General features: G+C 37.1%; 2 protein-coding genes across 2 annotated transcripts in view; one reads left to right on the forward strand and one right to left on the reverse strand.

Moving 5' to 3' along the window:
- The window catches only part of LOC101592925 (vomeronasal type-2 receptor 116-like), a 46,283-nt gene extending 43,158 nt beyond the window's left edge, over positions 1-3,125 (reverse strand). The window contains exon 1 of the mRNA XM_023707438.1: positions 3,016-3,125. Within this exon, the coding sequence (XP_023563206.1) occupies positions 3,016-3,125 (110 nt within the window). The remainder of the gene's footprint in view (positions 1-3,015) is intronic.
- A 103-nt stretch (positions 3,126-3,228) lies between these two features.
- LOC101559936 (vomeronasal type-2 receptor 116-like) overlaps positions 3,229-16,208 on the forward strand; it is a 24,779-nt gene continuing 11,799 nt past the window's right edge. Inside the window, exons 1-5 of the mRNA XM_004647169.1 lie at positions 3,229-3,434; positions 9,979-10,267; positions 10,654-11,460; positions 12,126-12,353; positions 12,690-12,813. Coding sequence (XP_004647226.1) covers positions 3,229-3,434; positions 9,979-10,267; positions 10,654-11,460; positions 12,126-12,353; positions 12,690-12,813 — 1,654 coding nt within the window. The remainder of the gene's footprint in view (positions 3,435-9,978; positions 10,268-10,653; positions 11,461-12,125; positions 12,354-12,689; positions 12,814-16,208) is intronic.

Genomic DNA, 16,208 nt, shown 5'->3' on the forward strand with positions numbered 1-16,208 from the left:
AAAAAAAAATAAAGGATTTAATATTAAGATTCTCTTGAAATAGTCTTAGAAGCCTCAAGAATAGGGAAAAAGTATTGGATATTGTGCCTCCAAAGTGGAAGATTGGGAGTTATCACTGGACAGGCTCATAATCAAGCATTGCATTTAAGAACATTTCCAGTGTATCTCTATTGTCTGTGTGCCAGTCACAGGCACTGAACCTTACAGCAGCCACACTTCTCTCCATTTCTTTCTTTCTTTCTTCTTTTCTCTTTCTTTCTTTCTTTCTTTCTTTCTTTCTTTCTTTCTTTCTTTCTTTCTTTCTTTCTTTCTTTCTTTCAATTGTAAAGAATACAAAATAGTGATAGAAAAAACAGCATTAAAAGCATTAGAAGGTTTCACTAAACAAAGCAATAAGAATTCCACAACAATCATTGTATTACGTGATGCCATCTTCAGATTAGTTGTCCATGTTACAAGATAGAAACCTGTAAGATTCACTTAAAGGAAAAAAAGAAGCAAAATAAAACAAAGACAGGAGCTCCACACCTTGCTTAGCCATTGTAACATAATACTATTCTGTTGACATAAGAATCAATGTACAACAATGGAAACAATTAGAGGTCCCCAAAATCAACACATGCATCTTTACACAACTGACCTACAAAAAAATGGATTAAAACTTTGCCTCATTCAAGAGGAATACTGCCATTTTTAAAATATTAATTTTCGCAATCTATGTACATGGGAAGTTTGTGCACTTTCTATTTTTTTAAATTTCTTTCTTCTGTTATGTTTTCAATGAAACTCCATCTTATTTTTTTCTATTATTGTTAATGTTATTTTTGTAAACCATAAATTTACTCTTAAATTTCTGCATAAATCTGGTAAACATGAACCTTTATTTCAGGAACTTTATTTTTCCCAGGGTATTTCACTTCCTAGACCTACTTGTTTTATTAAGTTACATGGGAATTCTTTAGCTGGATTGATGTGTACAGGATCTGATGTCATCATAGTAAAAATATAAATGCAATGAAATAGGTATTTTTTTTAAAACACTTGTTGGAGAAAATTGGATACAAATGAGAACACAAAACTAGAAATTTATCTCTCATATAGAAGAAAAAATAACTCCGAATGCATGATGTTAATGTAATATCTGAAATATACTTACTATGAGCCATGATAGAAGAAATTATAATCTGATAATATACATTAATTTATTACATGATATTAAATTATTATGTAATAAAAATTTCATTATTTATTACATTTGAAACAGAGTTCAATCCAATTAATAGTCTGGCCCAAATTAGAGAAGAAAGCTTGAGTTTGGCAAGTCACTTATTTAGGTGAAGGACTCACGTGTATTCCAAATCATATTTGTGTTTCACTGGATACAACTTGCCATGTCCGGACTGATGGACATAAAACTATGTAATTTAAGAATATCTTGATATAGTCTATTAGCCCCAATAGAGCCAATATATTACCCTGCCATATAGTTGTTATAAAATGATGAAAAATTTGTTACACCTTAATTAAAAATAAACTCTTTAAATAATTTGCTCTTATAGTCCAACTTTATTTTGACCAGCTAAATCTTAATGAGCACATGAGTCCAACACCTTCCAAACCGGATAAAAATATTTCTGAAGATGTGCATACTTTAATGGGCCAGGGAGATGGCTCAGTGGAATAAGCGCTTCCCTGGCAAGTGCAACAGTCTGAGTTCAATGCCTGGTTCCACAAAAAAAAAATGTGTATACTTTAATTTTTAAAGTTTATCTTTAAAAAAGTCAATGATTCCTTGCTTCTTTAAGAGATCCCCTATTATAAACATGTCATTTTATAAGCCAATATTGACACCTGTATAATAAATAAAGTCCAAGTGCACATCAAGGATCACTGATTATAGTGGTTATTTCCATTCTAACAAACACAAGATGTAATGTAATGTAACGTAACTTAGCGAACTGTACAGTGTCATTCCAAATACATGTCCTGAAAATTGCACTGATTCTCAGGGTTCTGAAGTGTGCCTGTGCTTCGCTGCTCCTCAAAATTTTGAGTGATGAGAAGTATAGTAGTCATATTCACTTTGTTCCTGTGGTTCAGGGTGATGGAAAGAAAGAAACTTCCTCAACACAGGGTTGAGAAACCCAAGGTTGCAGGAGTAGAAATGGATTCTGACAGTATGTTGACATGAGGATTGCGAACCTAGAAAGGACAAAGAGCAGGGACAGTGGCTAAACCATTCAGCTCTCCAGTGCATTGTATTCCTGCACTGATGTTCAGTCACTAGTTGGAGTTTCCTGGCTGCAGAGCAATCATTAGTACCCAAAGCAATGGAGAGCAAGTGTGGCTGTGAGTTTCAGAGCCTGTGACTAGTACAGGGAGAACACTATTATAGAAGGAAAAACTGAGGCTGCAACACTTGATCATGGTCCTCTCAAATGATAGTTCCGAATTTTCCTCTTTAGATTGTACATTGTCCAATATTCTTTGCTGGACCTTGAGACTTTCCAGACTATTTCAAGAGAATTGAAATAATCTCTTATATGTGTGTGTGTGTGTGTGTGTGTGTGTGCGCACACACACATGTTTGTGTGTTAGGATAGGTATACAGCTACTTTCTCTTATTTTGAGAATGTAATTTTGTACTAATATTTTTTAGACAAGATAACATCTGTCTCTTGTCCTCTGAATAATTACTATGAAGACAACAATATGCAATGTATTAATTATTGTAACTGTCCTACTAACCTATTTTGAAACTGTTTCATTGCTACTTTACCTTGTTTCTCATTAAAATGAATAAAATAAAATAAATCCTTTAGTGTGATCCATTTAGGAACATCTCTAATGGCATCTCCACTTGAATTTTTCAGAAAGACTTAACCACAAATCTGGCCAGGAGGTCGCTCCTGGGATATTGCTGTCAGTGGAGGTGGATTAAATCATGAGGCACAGGTGGAGAAGATGTTTGTCAAGTATAATTTCTGTTTCGTGTTTTTGTCCTGGACGCCAGACCTCAGATGTAGAGCCCTGAGAGACAATTTGGTGGCGAACTTATCCAGGGACATGAAGTGGGTACTAGTGACAAGAGATGAAGCATCACAGTGTCCACCTGAGTCTGACATAATGACATACTGAAATGCACGTGCACGCACACACACCCCCCCCCACACACACAACATATTCATATACCTGGCTCAGACTGTGACTTTCCTCTTCACATCGAAAATGTTGTCTTTGATTGTTATCTTCCTTCTCCTTCAGCTTCCTTCCTTAGTGTGTACTTTTGATAATGAAGCATGCCTTCGCCAAAGGAGCACCAGCGTGCACAAGGATGGAGACATGGTGATTGGGTGTTTCTTGTCTCTTTATTTCTTCATGTACTATACTGGTATGATTGATATACAGCCTACTAGAGAACTCTACTTCTTTCCGTATGTGTCATCTTCATTTATTTATTTTCTTTCTGGACATCAAGCGATCATGCCTAGAGATAATGCCTAGACTTGTATGGATACATGAATCAATATTTTCTAAAGAATCAATTGTTCTGTCCACCCTCATGTGTACAGTAGGCATAAAATGTGGACTCTCACATTTGAATTTGGGAAGAGAATATTATTTTTGTTTGTATTCCTAGCTTGTTTATTTCATTCTTGGAGCCTTACAGGGACCCCAATCATCCCACACTCTGTGCTTCTTACCTTCCTCAGACCTGGATGCCACTGCATGGAATGAGGTGACATTCCTCTTCTTGATTGTGTTCCTTAGATTGATCTGAATGCTAAGTTTATATTGCCAAATGTGCCCTAATGCATTGAAGGTTTGCTGAAGTCTCTTTCTCTGAGACTGAAATTCCTTCCATTCTTACATACTCTCTTCTGATATTTCTACCCTTGCTGCTAGGAGTAACTTATTCCTGTAAATATGTAGTTGCTATTTCAAATGATAGTATTATGCATCTTCTAGATGAGTAAGAAAGAAACACTTTGGAACCTGACCAGGGTAACAGTGAGTTTCAGCTCATATCAGGACACCCATATAAACTGCAATGTGTAATATTCAGACCAAGGCCACAGCGCTGTGTTATGACAAAGAAAGGTCATGATGTATTTAGGTTTAACACTTCCTATGGGCAGGGTGCTCCAGAACTGCTGCCACTGCACGCTGATCCTAGAATGAGAAATGAATCATCTGAGAGACATTCCCACCCATGTGGCACTTCCTCAGTTGGATGTGTGTATCTTTTCTGTACTCAAATTGTATTGTGTCAGGTCTAACGCCAAACATAGTTTAAAAAAAATGATTATTCCTATTGGTCAGAGATTTCCAAAGAAATGCTTGTAGCTTGTACTTTTGTGATAAAAGGAGATGTCACGGGAACAAATCAACTCTTATGGAAGATGCTGACTCACAGTGGTTCTGTGGCAGCTGCCCACAGGAAGGGTTAAAACTAAATACAGAATGATTTTCCTTGGTCGTAACCCAGTGCCATGGCCTTGTTCTATTTATTTCATATTAGGATTTTGGTGGGTGTCCTGATATGAGAAGAAACCCACTGTTAGTCTGGGCACTTCCTGAGGAGTTTTTTCCTACCCCTCTAGAACACACAGATATTTGATCACTGAGGTACCTGGCCAGGTCTAGGGGACTACAGTCTCATTGCTTCTGCTCATGCACAAAGTGGGACACTGCCCATTTTGTGTCAACTGGTAATTAAGAGTACTCAAAGGTAGGAGGGCTTGTGGATCCCATCGAGGAAACCTACTCTGAAACTTCCTAATCAGGGCCCAAAAATCCATGTGAAGAGGTTATTCAGCACTGGAACTGGATTTTCAGGTATGGAAGCTCTTTCAACCTGACGATGTGAATTTTTCTGTAGTTTCCTTCATTTCTGTGCCATTATGTGTGTATTAGATAATTATTTATTAGGCTTCGTTTTATTGTTTTTACCTTGGTGATAGAAGTTTTCATTATTTTTTAATCCAGGCCCCTATATTACACAGCTGTGACTCTGATTTCTTTAATTCTGCACCCTATTTGGGAGCAGAGACAGCAGAGTAAGGAACCTGGGCCTTTCACTTCAATAGATGGGGTCTGCATCTGTTTCATACTTTTGTTCTCATATTGGCTACTGAACTCGGGACCTTGCATTTGCCAGACAATTAAGACACTGAGCTATCTCCCAGCTGCACATTCCTTATAATATCCAGATGTTTCCTTATATTTTTATTCTTGGACACATTGACATGTTTACATAGTATGTGAGACAGGGACTTCCTGTTCTGACTGTGCTACCAACAAATATTTGAGCTCAAGATTTTCTTTTGTTTCAGGATCTTGAATAACTGGCATGACAGGCACTTCTTATTGAACCCTGAATATGTGTTTTACATTCATCATTTTCAAAAATGTGTGTTGTTACACACTTACATAATACACAAACTTTGATCCCGGTGCCTCCTACTGAATGTTTCTTGTTTGTTATAGATCAGAACTATTTTTGAGTATTTAACTTAGATCGCTCTGCTGGAAATCCCCTAAAGCCTGTGAGAGGATTAGTTACTCCTGTCACTTATGGAAAATTATGAAAAAGATTTTGTTTGATCAGGGCATAAACCTCAGTATAGAATGCACTGAAATGTGGTTTGTATGAGGAGGGACTTTGAATGGAGAAGGGACCACTGTGCATTTAGAATTCACCAGGAGCGTGGAGGGGGATCATGAGGGATTCCGGCTAATCCTGCCTGAGAGGATCCTAACTAAAGACAGCCCAGTGTGATCAGAGGCATCTGAGTAGGGTGGCAATGATCAGGCATCAGCCTGTATCAGATTTCAAGACTAGTTCAATTGTGTAGGATGTGTTTCTGTTCCCAGGAGGAGAGGATGTGGTATCTACTCTTCTGTTGTGCTCTGCTGTCCCCACATATGCTCACTCAGGCTGTTTTGTAGGCGGCCCTGCTTTCGACTCAAGCACTGTGAGCTCTGTCTATGTCTGAAAAGAAAGCACTTGCGCTTCTGAGTTTCTATGCCCAGCCTGATGTATCCGCCAGGAACAAGAGTTTAGGGCCTCAAGAGAGAGTTTACATTCTGCTAAAATGAGAAGGAAAGAAATTTCGGAACATAAAAATGTTTAGATATAAGCAATTCATGTATTTCTGATCAACCATATATTGAATCTACTTTTAATATATTAAAAAATTAATTTTTCAGAGATGTAAATGCAGGGGTCATTTGATTTCTACTTTAGCTTTGATAGCACTGTGGCTTTTCTGCACATACTAGTAGGTACAGTCAAAGTGGCATTATTGTACCTCTATTTTTACCAATGTAATTCCTTGTATAGTACTATAATATTCATAGTAATTATTATTATTGCTTGACATATTGTTTAAATATATTGTAATTTTATTCTCACTCATTTGGGGATGTTCCAAATGAGTTCTTGTAAAGAGGGGGTGTCTGATACTTAGAGGAATGCTCTCTGATTAAAGCTAAGCAACGGTGAAGAGTAAAATTACTGTATCCAAGGTCATATATTAAGTTATTTTGTGCATATTATCAAACTACATACAAAACAAAATAAGGGCATTTTTAGCTCATAGTAGTATCAGCTCTTTAGCCTTTGCAGTGGACAACTGACCTACACTGAAGGTAAACAAGAGATGTCATGTTGATAGTATGGGTGGGTCCTTCAGTAACGTTTGCATTGTTCATATAGCTTGCATTACTTTGTGAGTATTTCACTTGATTACTTACGCCTCATTATTTTTTTTTTTACCTTAGAAAAGAACTTATAACTTTTAAAAATGTTTTGGGTATTAAGGAAAAGAAAATAGTTGAACAATTGTTTTAAAAATGATTTACTTGACATTTTGCTTGTTGTAAATTTTACACAAATAGTGCTTAGCCAGAAATAGAATATGAGTTTCTAGGTTAGAAACGTGTATCTATCATTCACATTTTTCTTGTTCCTATTTGCACTGCATCTGAATGTATAATGATGAAAACATTTTTCTATTAATTTTATTTCTTTTATTTTCTACCAAAGTGCTTCTATACTTTGTTTTCTGAAAAATATGCATTCACTGCTATGTAGTTGTCAAGTAGGTTTCACTATGAATAACACAATATAATAATCATGAATTTTAATTCAAATATGACAAAAAGGGTAGACGATAGTCAAACGGAGACACACCGAGAGTAGATAGATAAATGACAGATAGAGACTGATATAGATAGATGTTGGGAAAGACTCATGGGTGCTGGCCACGAGCAAGGACACATGGATATTCAATGCAAGCAAAGCAAGAGCTCAAGCAAAAAGGCTGCGGCCCCTCCTTTGGTCTTTATTTTTATATATCTTGAGTGTCAGCCTTCAGGTAACTTTAGGTGAACATAACAAGATCCCATTGTGTGTGTCCAAGATTAATGGTTAGGCTCTATGTGAGAACCTGGTAGGCTTCTGGGAGCAAGCACACAAAGGCAGGGTGTCCTCGACTTCCAAGTGCTCTTGGTTACTCCTGCAGCTGTGGCTGTCCTGTTTCCTTTTCCTCATCTCACATTCCCTGCAGGTTATTTAGCAGGTTAACTCTTTCTTATCCCAACAGATAGAGGTGGCCTTTTAATAATCTGTCCTATTGATGTAACATTTGTCATTAGTACAAAAGTTCTCTTCTTTTAACGTTTATGCGTACTGGCAACAGAGGCAAAATGGTTTTTATTTTAACGTTTATAAAATGTTTTTTAATATTTTTATCTCTGTTGGAATCTTAGGGCTTAAAAATGTCTCTCTCTTGGTTTGAAAATCTTTAACATGTGTACTATTTAGCATGTATGCTATCCGGTTTCTGTCTTTGCTTCTGATGTTTGTTTTTATTCATTTTTACTTTTCAAAGTAAAATCAAATAATTTTTAAATGTCTTTTTGTTCATTTTCGTAAGGTTACTGCTATAACATATATTTTTCTCTCAAAGGACTTTCAGTTACCAATTTTATATTGGATACCTCTTTACTTTTCTTCTTTAACTTAGTTTGTGCTGTGTCTATACCAGATTTTTTTTTTAAATTTTCAGGTGAATAATCTTATTACTAATAGGATATTCATGACTGCTTCGTCTTCAATTCTTTTATGCTTCCCTAATTGCAAATATTTATTATATTACTTAGAAATTCCAGAGCAGGAGTTGGTGAGATGGCTGTGTTTAAAGCACCTGCTTAGGCAAGCTCAGGGAAGCACAGGAAATATGGTTCAAACCCTGGCACCACATGTCACGCCAGCACTGCCCTGCTGGCTGACCTGTCAAAAAAATACACTGAGCTGTAAAAGGCTCAAATCAACAACTTCTGAAAATTGCCAGTTGTGCTTATAACTCAATACTATTATGGACTATTGGACTATATTGTGTTATTTTTCTGAATGCAAGTACCTATAATATTTGGACTGGTAACAAGTATGAAAAGGTCCTTTAAAGACTTGTCCAAATACAGCTTTTATAACAGCAATGTAATACCATCTTTGACAAAACAAAACAAAAAAGAGGGATATAAATAAGGACCATTTTGTACTGAGATATGTGTGTGTGTGTGTGTGTGTGTGTGTGTGTGTGTGTGTGTGTTAGGATAAATACGCAGTTACTTTCTTTTAGTTCAATGAGAAGAAAGGTTTGTACTAGTATTGTTTAGACAAGATATCCTGTCTGCATCTTGTCGTCTGAATACTATGAAGACAGCAATATGCAATGTATTAATTATTGCAGGTGTCTTACTAACCTGTTTTGAAACTGTTTCATTGCTATTTTCTGTTTTTTCTCATTAAATGAAATAAAAAATTTAAAAAATATCCAGTTGTGTCAGTCAGATATCTCAGTGGATCAAAGCACCTAATTAGGCAGCCATAAGGACCAGGGTTTGATCCCCAGCGTGCTGTGCAGGTCCTGCCACCAGGAAGTGCTGAGAGAGCAATTGATATGAGGCATGGTGGCTCCCACCTGTAATCTCAGCACTTGAGAGGCTTATAACAGAAGAATCACTATGAGTCTGATCTGTGTAGCGAGATCCTATAAATACAGAAGAAAAAACTCTCCAGAACAATAGAAAGTAATGAAAAAACTCTTGATAGACAGCTTCTTTAAGAAGCTTCATGACACAACATTCAAAGAAGATTGCACTTTGTCAATAGTACATTAAGTTTCCTTTAAAGAAATCTTTAGGAGGGGAAGGGTGGAGCAAATGTCTATGTGTGTGTGTGTGTTTTGTTGTTGTTGTTGTTGTTGTTTTTGTTTTTTTGGCGGAACCAGGGATTGAACTCAGGCCTTTGCACTTGCCAGGGAAGCGCTTATTCCACTGAGCCATCTTCCTGGCCCAGAGCAAATGTCTATGCCTTGAATTTCTGGCTCGAGAGTGAGGCTGTACACCTGACCTACACCCAACTTGTGACTCACTGTTTTTTTCATTAAGCAAAATATAAGCTTTGACCTAAAAAAAAGTTCAGCTTTTTAAAATTCTATATTTATACTTATAAAGACCTACAAAGTGTAATTCTATACAGAAATTTTAGCCTGAATCCATGCCCCTATAGATCTAATGCCAATTGCATTCTATAAAGCCAATCTCTAATTTCATCTTTAAAAAATTTATTTACTGAGTACAGGGTCTCATTGTGCAGATAAGATTCATACTGATCCTTCCGTCTGAGCCTCCACAACTCATGGATTAAAAGCATGCTCTACCATGCCTGGGGTTCCTGGGATGGCACTGCATGAAGTACTGGGGATTGAATTCAGGATCTTGCACTTTCCAGGAAGGCAGTTAGACCGCTAAGGTACCTCCCCAGTCCTAACATGATCATATCCATACTTGATTCTTATAAGTGTGTAGAAAAATACTATCATTCATTTTGTAAATGGTGCTGGACTGGTTTGGAAGATGATCATTGATTGCATATTTTTCTTAACGTTCTCTGTGTTCTCTGTGCAGGCTTACATCCAGCAAGTACCAGAACTACTTGGCCTTCATTTTTGCTATAGATGAGATCAACAGAAATCCTCATCTGTTACCCAACATTTCTCTGGGCTATGAGTTCCATAATTTCATTAGCAGTCATTGGAGGATACTAGAAAATTCCTTCATTTTGCTGACAGGACAAAATGAGATCCCTAATTACATTTGTAGGAAAGAAAGCAAGGGTGTGGCAGTAGTGACAGAAATGCCATGGGAAACCTCAGCTCAGATTGGACCACTGCTGGAGCTCTACAGATTTCCACAGGTGAGGTTGGTGAGGCAGGAAAATAGGGAAGAACACTCATGGTGCTTCACATACTTGGCACATTAAGGATTAAAGATGAAGCTACGATTAGCTTCTTTCAAGGTGTATAATGTACCAGAGTACAAAGAAAGACACTTAGTGACTTACAATTTTGTTACTTTTTCTTTTTTGGAATCAAAGGAAAAGGTAAAAGGGGAAGAAAACTTATTGTTCGATATCTTAATACACTCATTCGTTAAAAACAATCTCCGTGGGTGATGTTGATATTAATGGGAGGAGCATGTGTCACTTTCCATAACTTGGAGGTGTCACTCAGTACACTAAAAGCTACTATTGTGCTTTCCATCAACACTCTAGCATGTTTCACAATTTTATTTTCTTTTAAGGTTAACTTTGGCTCATTTGATCCTACACTGATGGACAGTGGCCAGTATCCTTCTTTCCATCAGGTAGCTCCAAAGGAGACATACTTGGCCCTTGCCATGGTGTCCTTGATGCTTCATTTTCACTGGACCTGGGTGGGCCTGCTCATCACAGAGAGCCATAAGGGTCTTCAGTTTCTCTCGGATATAAGAGCTGAGATGGACAGGAACAGAGTCTGTGCAGCCTTTGTGAGAATGGTGTTAACAGCGACTGTGTCCTATAACTCAGCTGCAAAGAAACATGAAATCCTGACTGCAGAGACATCATCTGCCAACGTGGTGGTCATTTACTATGACACTGATAGTGCAAATGATGTAAACTTCCACATAGTGCAAAACTTAGTGACATGGAAAGTCTGGGTGACCAATTCTCAATGGCATGCTGACTTGGATGGGAGACATTTCATACTTGATCCATTCCGTGGGATTCTCGTTGTGTCATACCACCATGAAGAGATTTCAGGTTTTAAAGATTTTGTCCAGGAAGCTACCCCTCTCAAATACCCAGAGGACACTTACCTTGTTATGTATTGGTCTAAGAATTTTGCCTGCTCGTTCTCTGATTCTGACTGTGCCTTGATGAACTGTACCCATAATGCGTCTCTGGCTTGGTTGCCTCTGAATCGTTTTCAGAGAGCTGTAAGAGATAGGAGCTACAATATGTACAATGCTGTCTATGCTGTGGCCCATGCCCTTCACGCCATGCTTTTAGAAGAAGTACAAATGCCACCGATGAGCAATAGACAAGTGATGATGTTTCCCTCCTGGAAGGTAATGTGTTTTCCCTCGGATGGTAGGCAGTGTCATCAAGGTGCCTCTCTCAAGTTATTCTATATGATTCACCTAAGGATATTCAAATAATTTCTGCAAAGCACTAGACATTGAGAATCACACTTATTATTAAGGTGGTCATTTTTGAGTAATTAGAAATGAACCTCAATCTAGTATCCACTGTGTAGGAGCAGGAAACATGAAACCAGCTCCCTACTTTTGAAAATAACTGGTCAATATCTTACACATGTATACATGTACCATATTTTTTCTCTAGACAATAGGAAACGAAGTAGTCACTTACAAAACTAAACGCACTGAACCTGACTGTTTATGAATCCATTTTTGGCAGATTCATTGGGAATAACCAGATAGAAATGGATGTTGAGGGTTTCACATGTTTTGATTCCGCAAGTGATGTTTTGCCACAACAGAACTATACATAATTTTAAATGGTTTTTCATATAACATTGTTTTCTGTTACTGGGTGAAATTTCTTGACATGGTGCCTTTCTAGTCCTGAAATGTTTGTATGCTCTAGTGTAATAGACACCAGTGTTAAAGTGGCTTCATGTTAAAGAGATTGAAGATGTTTATGATCTTCCCCCACATATTATGTCTTTCTTCTGGAGCCCTGTTCTCAAAGGACAAGGTGTCTTTTTTAGCTGCATCTCTTTCTGAAGAACATCGAATTTTCCAGTCCTTCTGGGGAACTAGTGAATTTGGATGAGAGACAAAAACTGGATTCAGAGTATGACATCCTCAATTTTTGGAACTTTCCAGAAGGCCTTAGACTTAAAGTTAAAGTTGGCACATTTTCTTCCCATGCTCCACATGGCCATAAATTGACTGTATCTGAGGATATGATAGAGTGGGCCACAGGAGTTGCAGAGGTATGTCCCACCTAATCATAGCACTTTCTAAGCACAGGTAAACAACACTGGCACAGGCTTTGGGCCACCAATTTTTCACATGTAATGGTCACATGTGAAAATTTAGTAACAATAATGAGTTCTCCATTTAAAAAGAAAGTTTACTACCGCGCTCATAAGTGGAAATGAAAGGCATGTAATTAAATATCATTTTCTAAATATATTTCATTTTATAAAATAAGTTTGGCATGCAACTACATAATTTTGCGATGTATGAATACAAATTAAGTTTTTCCCTCCAGCTCTGATGAAGTAAGTAAATGTATGAAAACTTAGCACCATATATTTTTTCCTTAGACTCCCCGCTCAGTCTGCAGTGAGAGTTGCAATCCTGGATACAGAAAGAGCCCTGAGGAGGGAAAGGCTGCCTGTTGTTTTGATTGCATCCCTTGTGCAGACAATGAGATTACCAATAACACAGGTAGGAGCATCTCCTGTGGACAAATTCTCAGTCTATGTGCTATTCAGTCCATTCATCCAGGAAATGGCGAAATTGCTGTAAATGACACCAAAGGAAAAACTCTTCCTTCCCTTATCAAATTACTTCATTTAGAGTGCTATTGCCTGTTGGAAAACACATTTTCCCCCTTCAAATGAACTCTAATTCATTTTCCTTTTATGCCATTTTTATACATCATTTGTTTGCTTGTTGTTTTCCCTGCTAGAAATTGAACTAACATGCTATATCAATGGTCTCTGTGCTTACCTATTCTTATTTTTATTAGAAGGCAGAATTCACCAATTTGCTTCACAATGCTTCAAAAATTCAACAGACCTGTCTCAGCCCATTAATTATCTGGAATAACACATGCCCGTTGCTACACCTAAGGGCCTTGGTTTATTTTTCTAGCTCCATTAAAGCATTATTTCACCAGGACAAGACCTGCCCCTCTAGCCACAGCTTCTGTGTTCCATCTCCATTGTGAAGTTTAAGGCAGAGCTGCATTAAAGCCAAATCTTTGCAACCTTTGGAACCACACATGATTATACTCAGGCCAAGGGCAGGCACACTACATTTTCCAGTGGCTGACTCTATTCTTCACACAAAGCATGTACTGAGAGAGACTGAGTTGGATTGGATACATGGGGTTGTGTCTGATGTGCAATATGCTTATAGCACTGCACAATCCAACGTTTAGGGTTAATCCCCAATCTGGGTCTCGTTAATTTCACTTATGAGTATATCTTCAAGTGGCATCCACTTAATATAAGGCTTCGAATATATCATTCTTTATAGCTGAGTAATACTCCATTATATAAAAATGCAACATCCTTTTCATCCATTAATCAAGTAACAGGCATCTTGGTTGTTTCCAAGGTTTGGCTATCACAAATTGTGCTGCTATAAACATAGGTACACATGTATCACTATGACATGATGTTTACAAATTTTCCAGGAAAATCCCAGTAGGGGAATAGCTGGTTTGAATAGGATTTTTAGTCCTAGTTTTTCAAGGAGTCTCCACACTGCTTTCCATAATGGTTGCACCAGTCTACACTTCCACCAGCAGTGGAGAAGTGTTTCCTTTTCCCTGCAGCCTCTCCAACATTTGTTGTTGGTTGATTTCTTTATGATAACCATTCTTTCTGGAGTGAGATGATATCTCAGTGTTGTTTTAATTTTCATTTCACAGATGGCTAGTGATATGGAGCATTTTTTCATATATTTATTCACTTCTTTAATTTCATCCTCTGAGAAGTGTGTGTTCATCTCAGATGCCCATTTCAAACTATGTACACTGATATCTGTGTACTAAGTAACTGCACTGAAGAAGGCAATGTATACTAGTAGGTTCATGCTTGGAATGTCTGTCATTCTGGTCTTCTGAATACATGCTACTTGTCATGACACATCAGTTACTGCCATGCTGTCTCTCTGGTAGATGTTTGTTCAATAATTAAAGGAGTGGTGAATGAGGCAGGAGACAGGAAAAGGGATGCTGCGGGACCATCCTGCTACAATGCTGTATATGGTTAGATTTCTAAGCTTATGTGTAAAAATATATAATTGTTTATTCTTATTTTTTAATGTATTTCACTTTTTAAAATTTTTTTTCATCATATTCCATAGGGGCTTAAAGCTTAACATATCAATACTTGAAAAATACCTGTTCCTAGTTATACCTAAGATGTTTGATATTCAGATAGGTAATGAGGTTAAGATCAACAGCCTAGGTTGTAAGGTAATAACTATAAGCTTCTCTTCTGAAGCATTAACAACCTAAGTTTGCAGATCAAAAATTAGAGAAAAAGGAGGGCCACAAGGACAGCCAATATTTTGTCTCTAACCTTTCAAGTTCAATAAAGACTAAAGACCTATGAGAACCTGTATTGTCACATCATGTGACTCACTTTTATCCCAAATTTTCTGATCAAGGAGATTTTAGGGCCACAGAGGAAAGTGATCAATGATGTAGAGTGTGCCTAAAGAGAGTCACATGGAGAGAAAATGTTCTCCCAGGCTTTCACAGAGAGCAAATTGGTCAAGCAATGGCTATGACTCATCCACATGGCTGACACTGACAAAGGACCTACAAGGTCTCAGGATAAATCCTGGGGCACTTTACTGACCCTATAAGATACAAAATCCACAATTCTTATTACATATATCATGATTTATCTTGGTCTTAACCATCCAGTAGAAAAGAATAAAAACTAAGTAATAGAAGTAAAGTTATATTATTATGCTGAGATGTAAAAGACTCAACTCAACAACTTCAGACATTGCCAGTGATACAGAAAACCCACTACTATTATGGACTACTGGACTATTTTGAAATATTTTGCTGAATTCACACGCCTATAATATTTAAATGACAAAACTAAACAAAAACGGGATACAAATGAATGACCATTTTGTATCTGTATATTCAAAATAGTTAACAGATATACAGCTACATTCCCTTAATTCAATGATCAGAGGGAGTTGTTCTAGTAGTGTTTATAAATAGGATATCATCTGCATCTTGTACAACTAAAAACCACTAAGAAAACTATATGCAGTGTATTAATCATTGAAACTGTCCTACTAATTTGATTTGAAACTGTCTCATTGCTATTCATTTCTCAATAAAATTATGGGAAAAATCAAAAATAAAATAAAAATAAGAAATAAATAACTAAATAGAATAGGTCTGGATGACCCCATTTGGAGAGGAGCTTAAGCAATAAGGCCGAGTGAGGCTGTTCTTTGATGTGATGAGGATTCCTGAAAAATGCCTGCATCTAGAGTGGGAGATGCCCACCAAGGTGGTTGTGTGAGCGATCCTGGAGTGAGGAAATATACTGAACTCTATCATGTGGCTGTCATCAAGAGTAGATTGAGGGACAGTCTTTGTCACCTGTTCCTGGGGTCTGCCTGTGTTTTTCATTGATTCACACTCAAACATACATTGACCCAGAATCTGTGTGAATGCTCAGATTTTTTCTCTCTCCTTTTAAATTGTTTATATTTTTTGACCAACCTTTCAGGCTGGTATCTGCTAATCTGAACGAGTACTTTGAAGACAATAATATGCAATATAATAACCATTATTGATTCCTATCACTTTGTGTAGCAAAATTATGCATGATTTATATTTTTTACTTTTTTATATCTTCTTCAAAAATAAAAAATAGATACTACATCAACCACTGTTAGTTAGCTATTCCTGTTTTGAAAATCTGTAACATATGTATTGTAATATGTCTCCCCGCTCCTGCCTTCTTTGTATTTTTTTTATTTTTTTATTTTTCAAAGTTTTATTGACAAACAGATAGCAATGAGACAGTTTCAAATCAAATCGGAAGGACAGTTTCAACAAATAATACACTGCA

The sequence above is a fragment of the Octodon degus genome, unplaced genomic scaffold (genome assembly GCF_000260255.1).
Source record: "Octodon degus isolate 3935 unplaced genomic scaffold, OctDeg1.0 scaffold00290, whole genome shotgun sequence".
In the NCBI taxonomy this organism is placed as follows: domain Eukaryota; kingdom Metazoa; phylum Chordata; class Mammalia; order Rodentia; family Octodontidae; genus Octodon; species Octodon degus.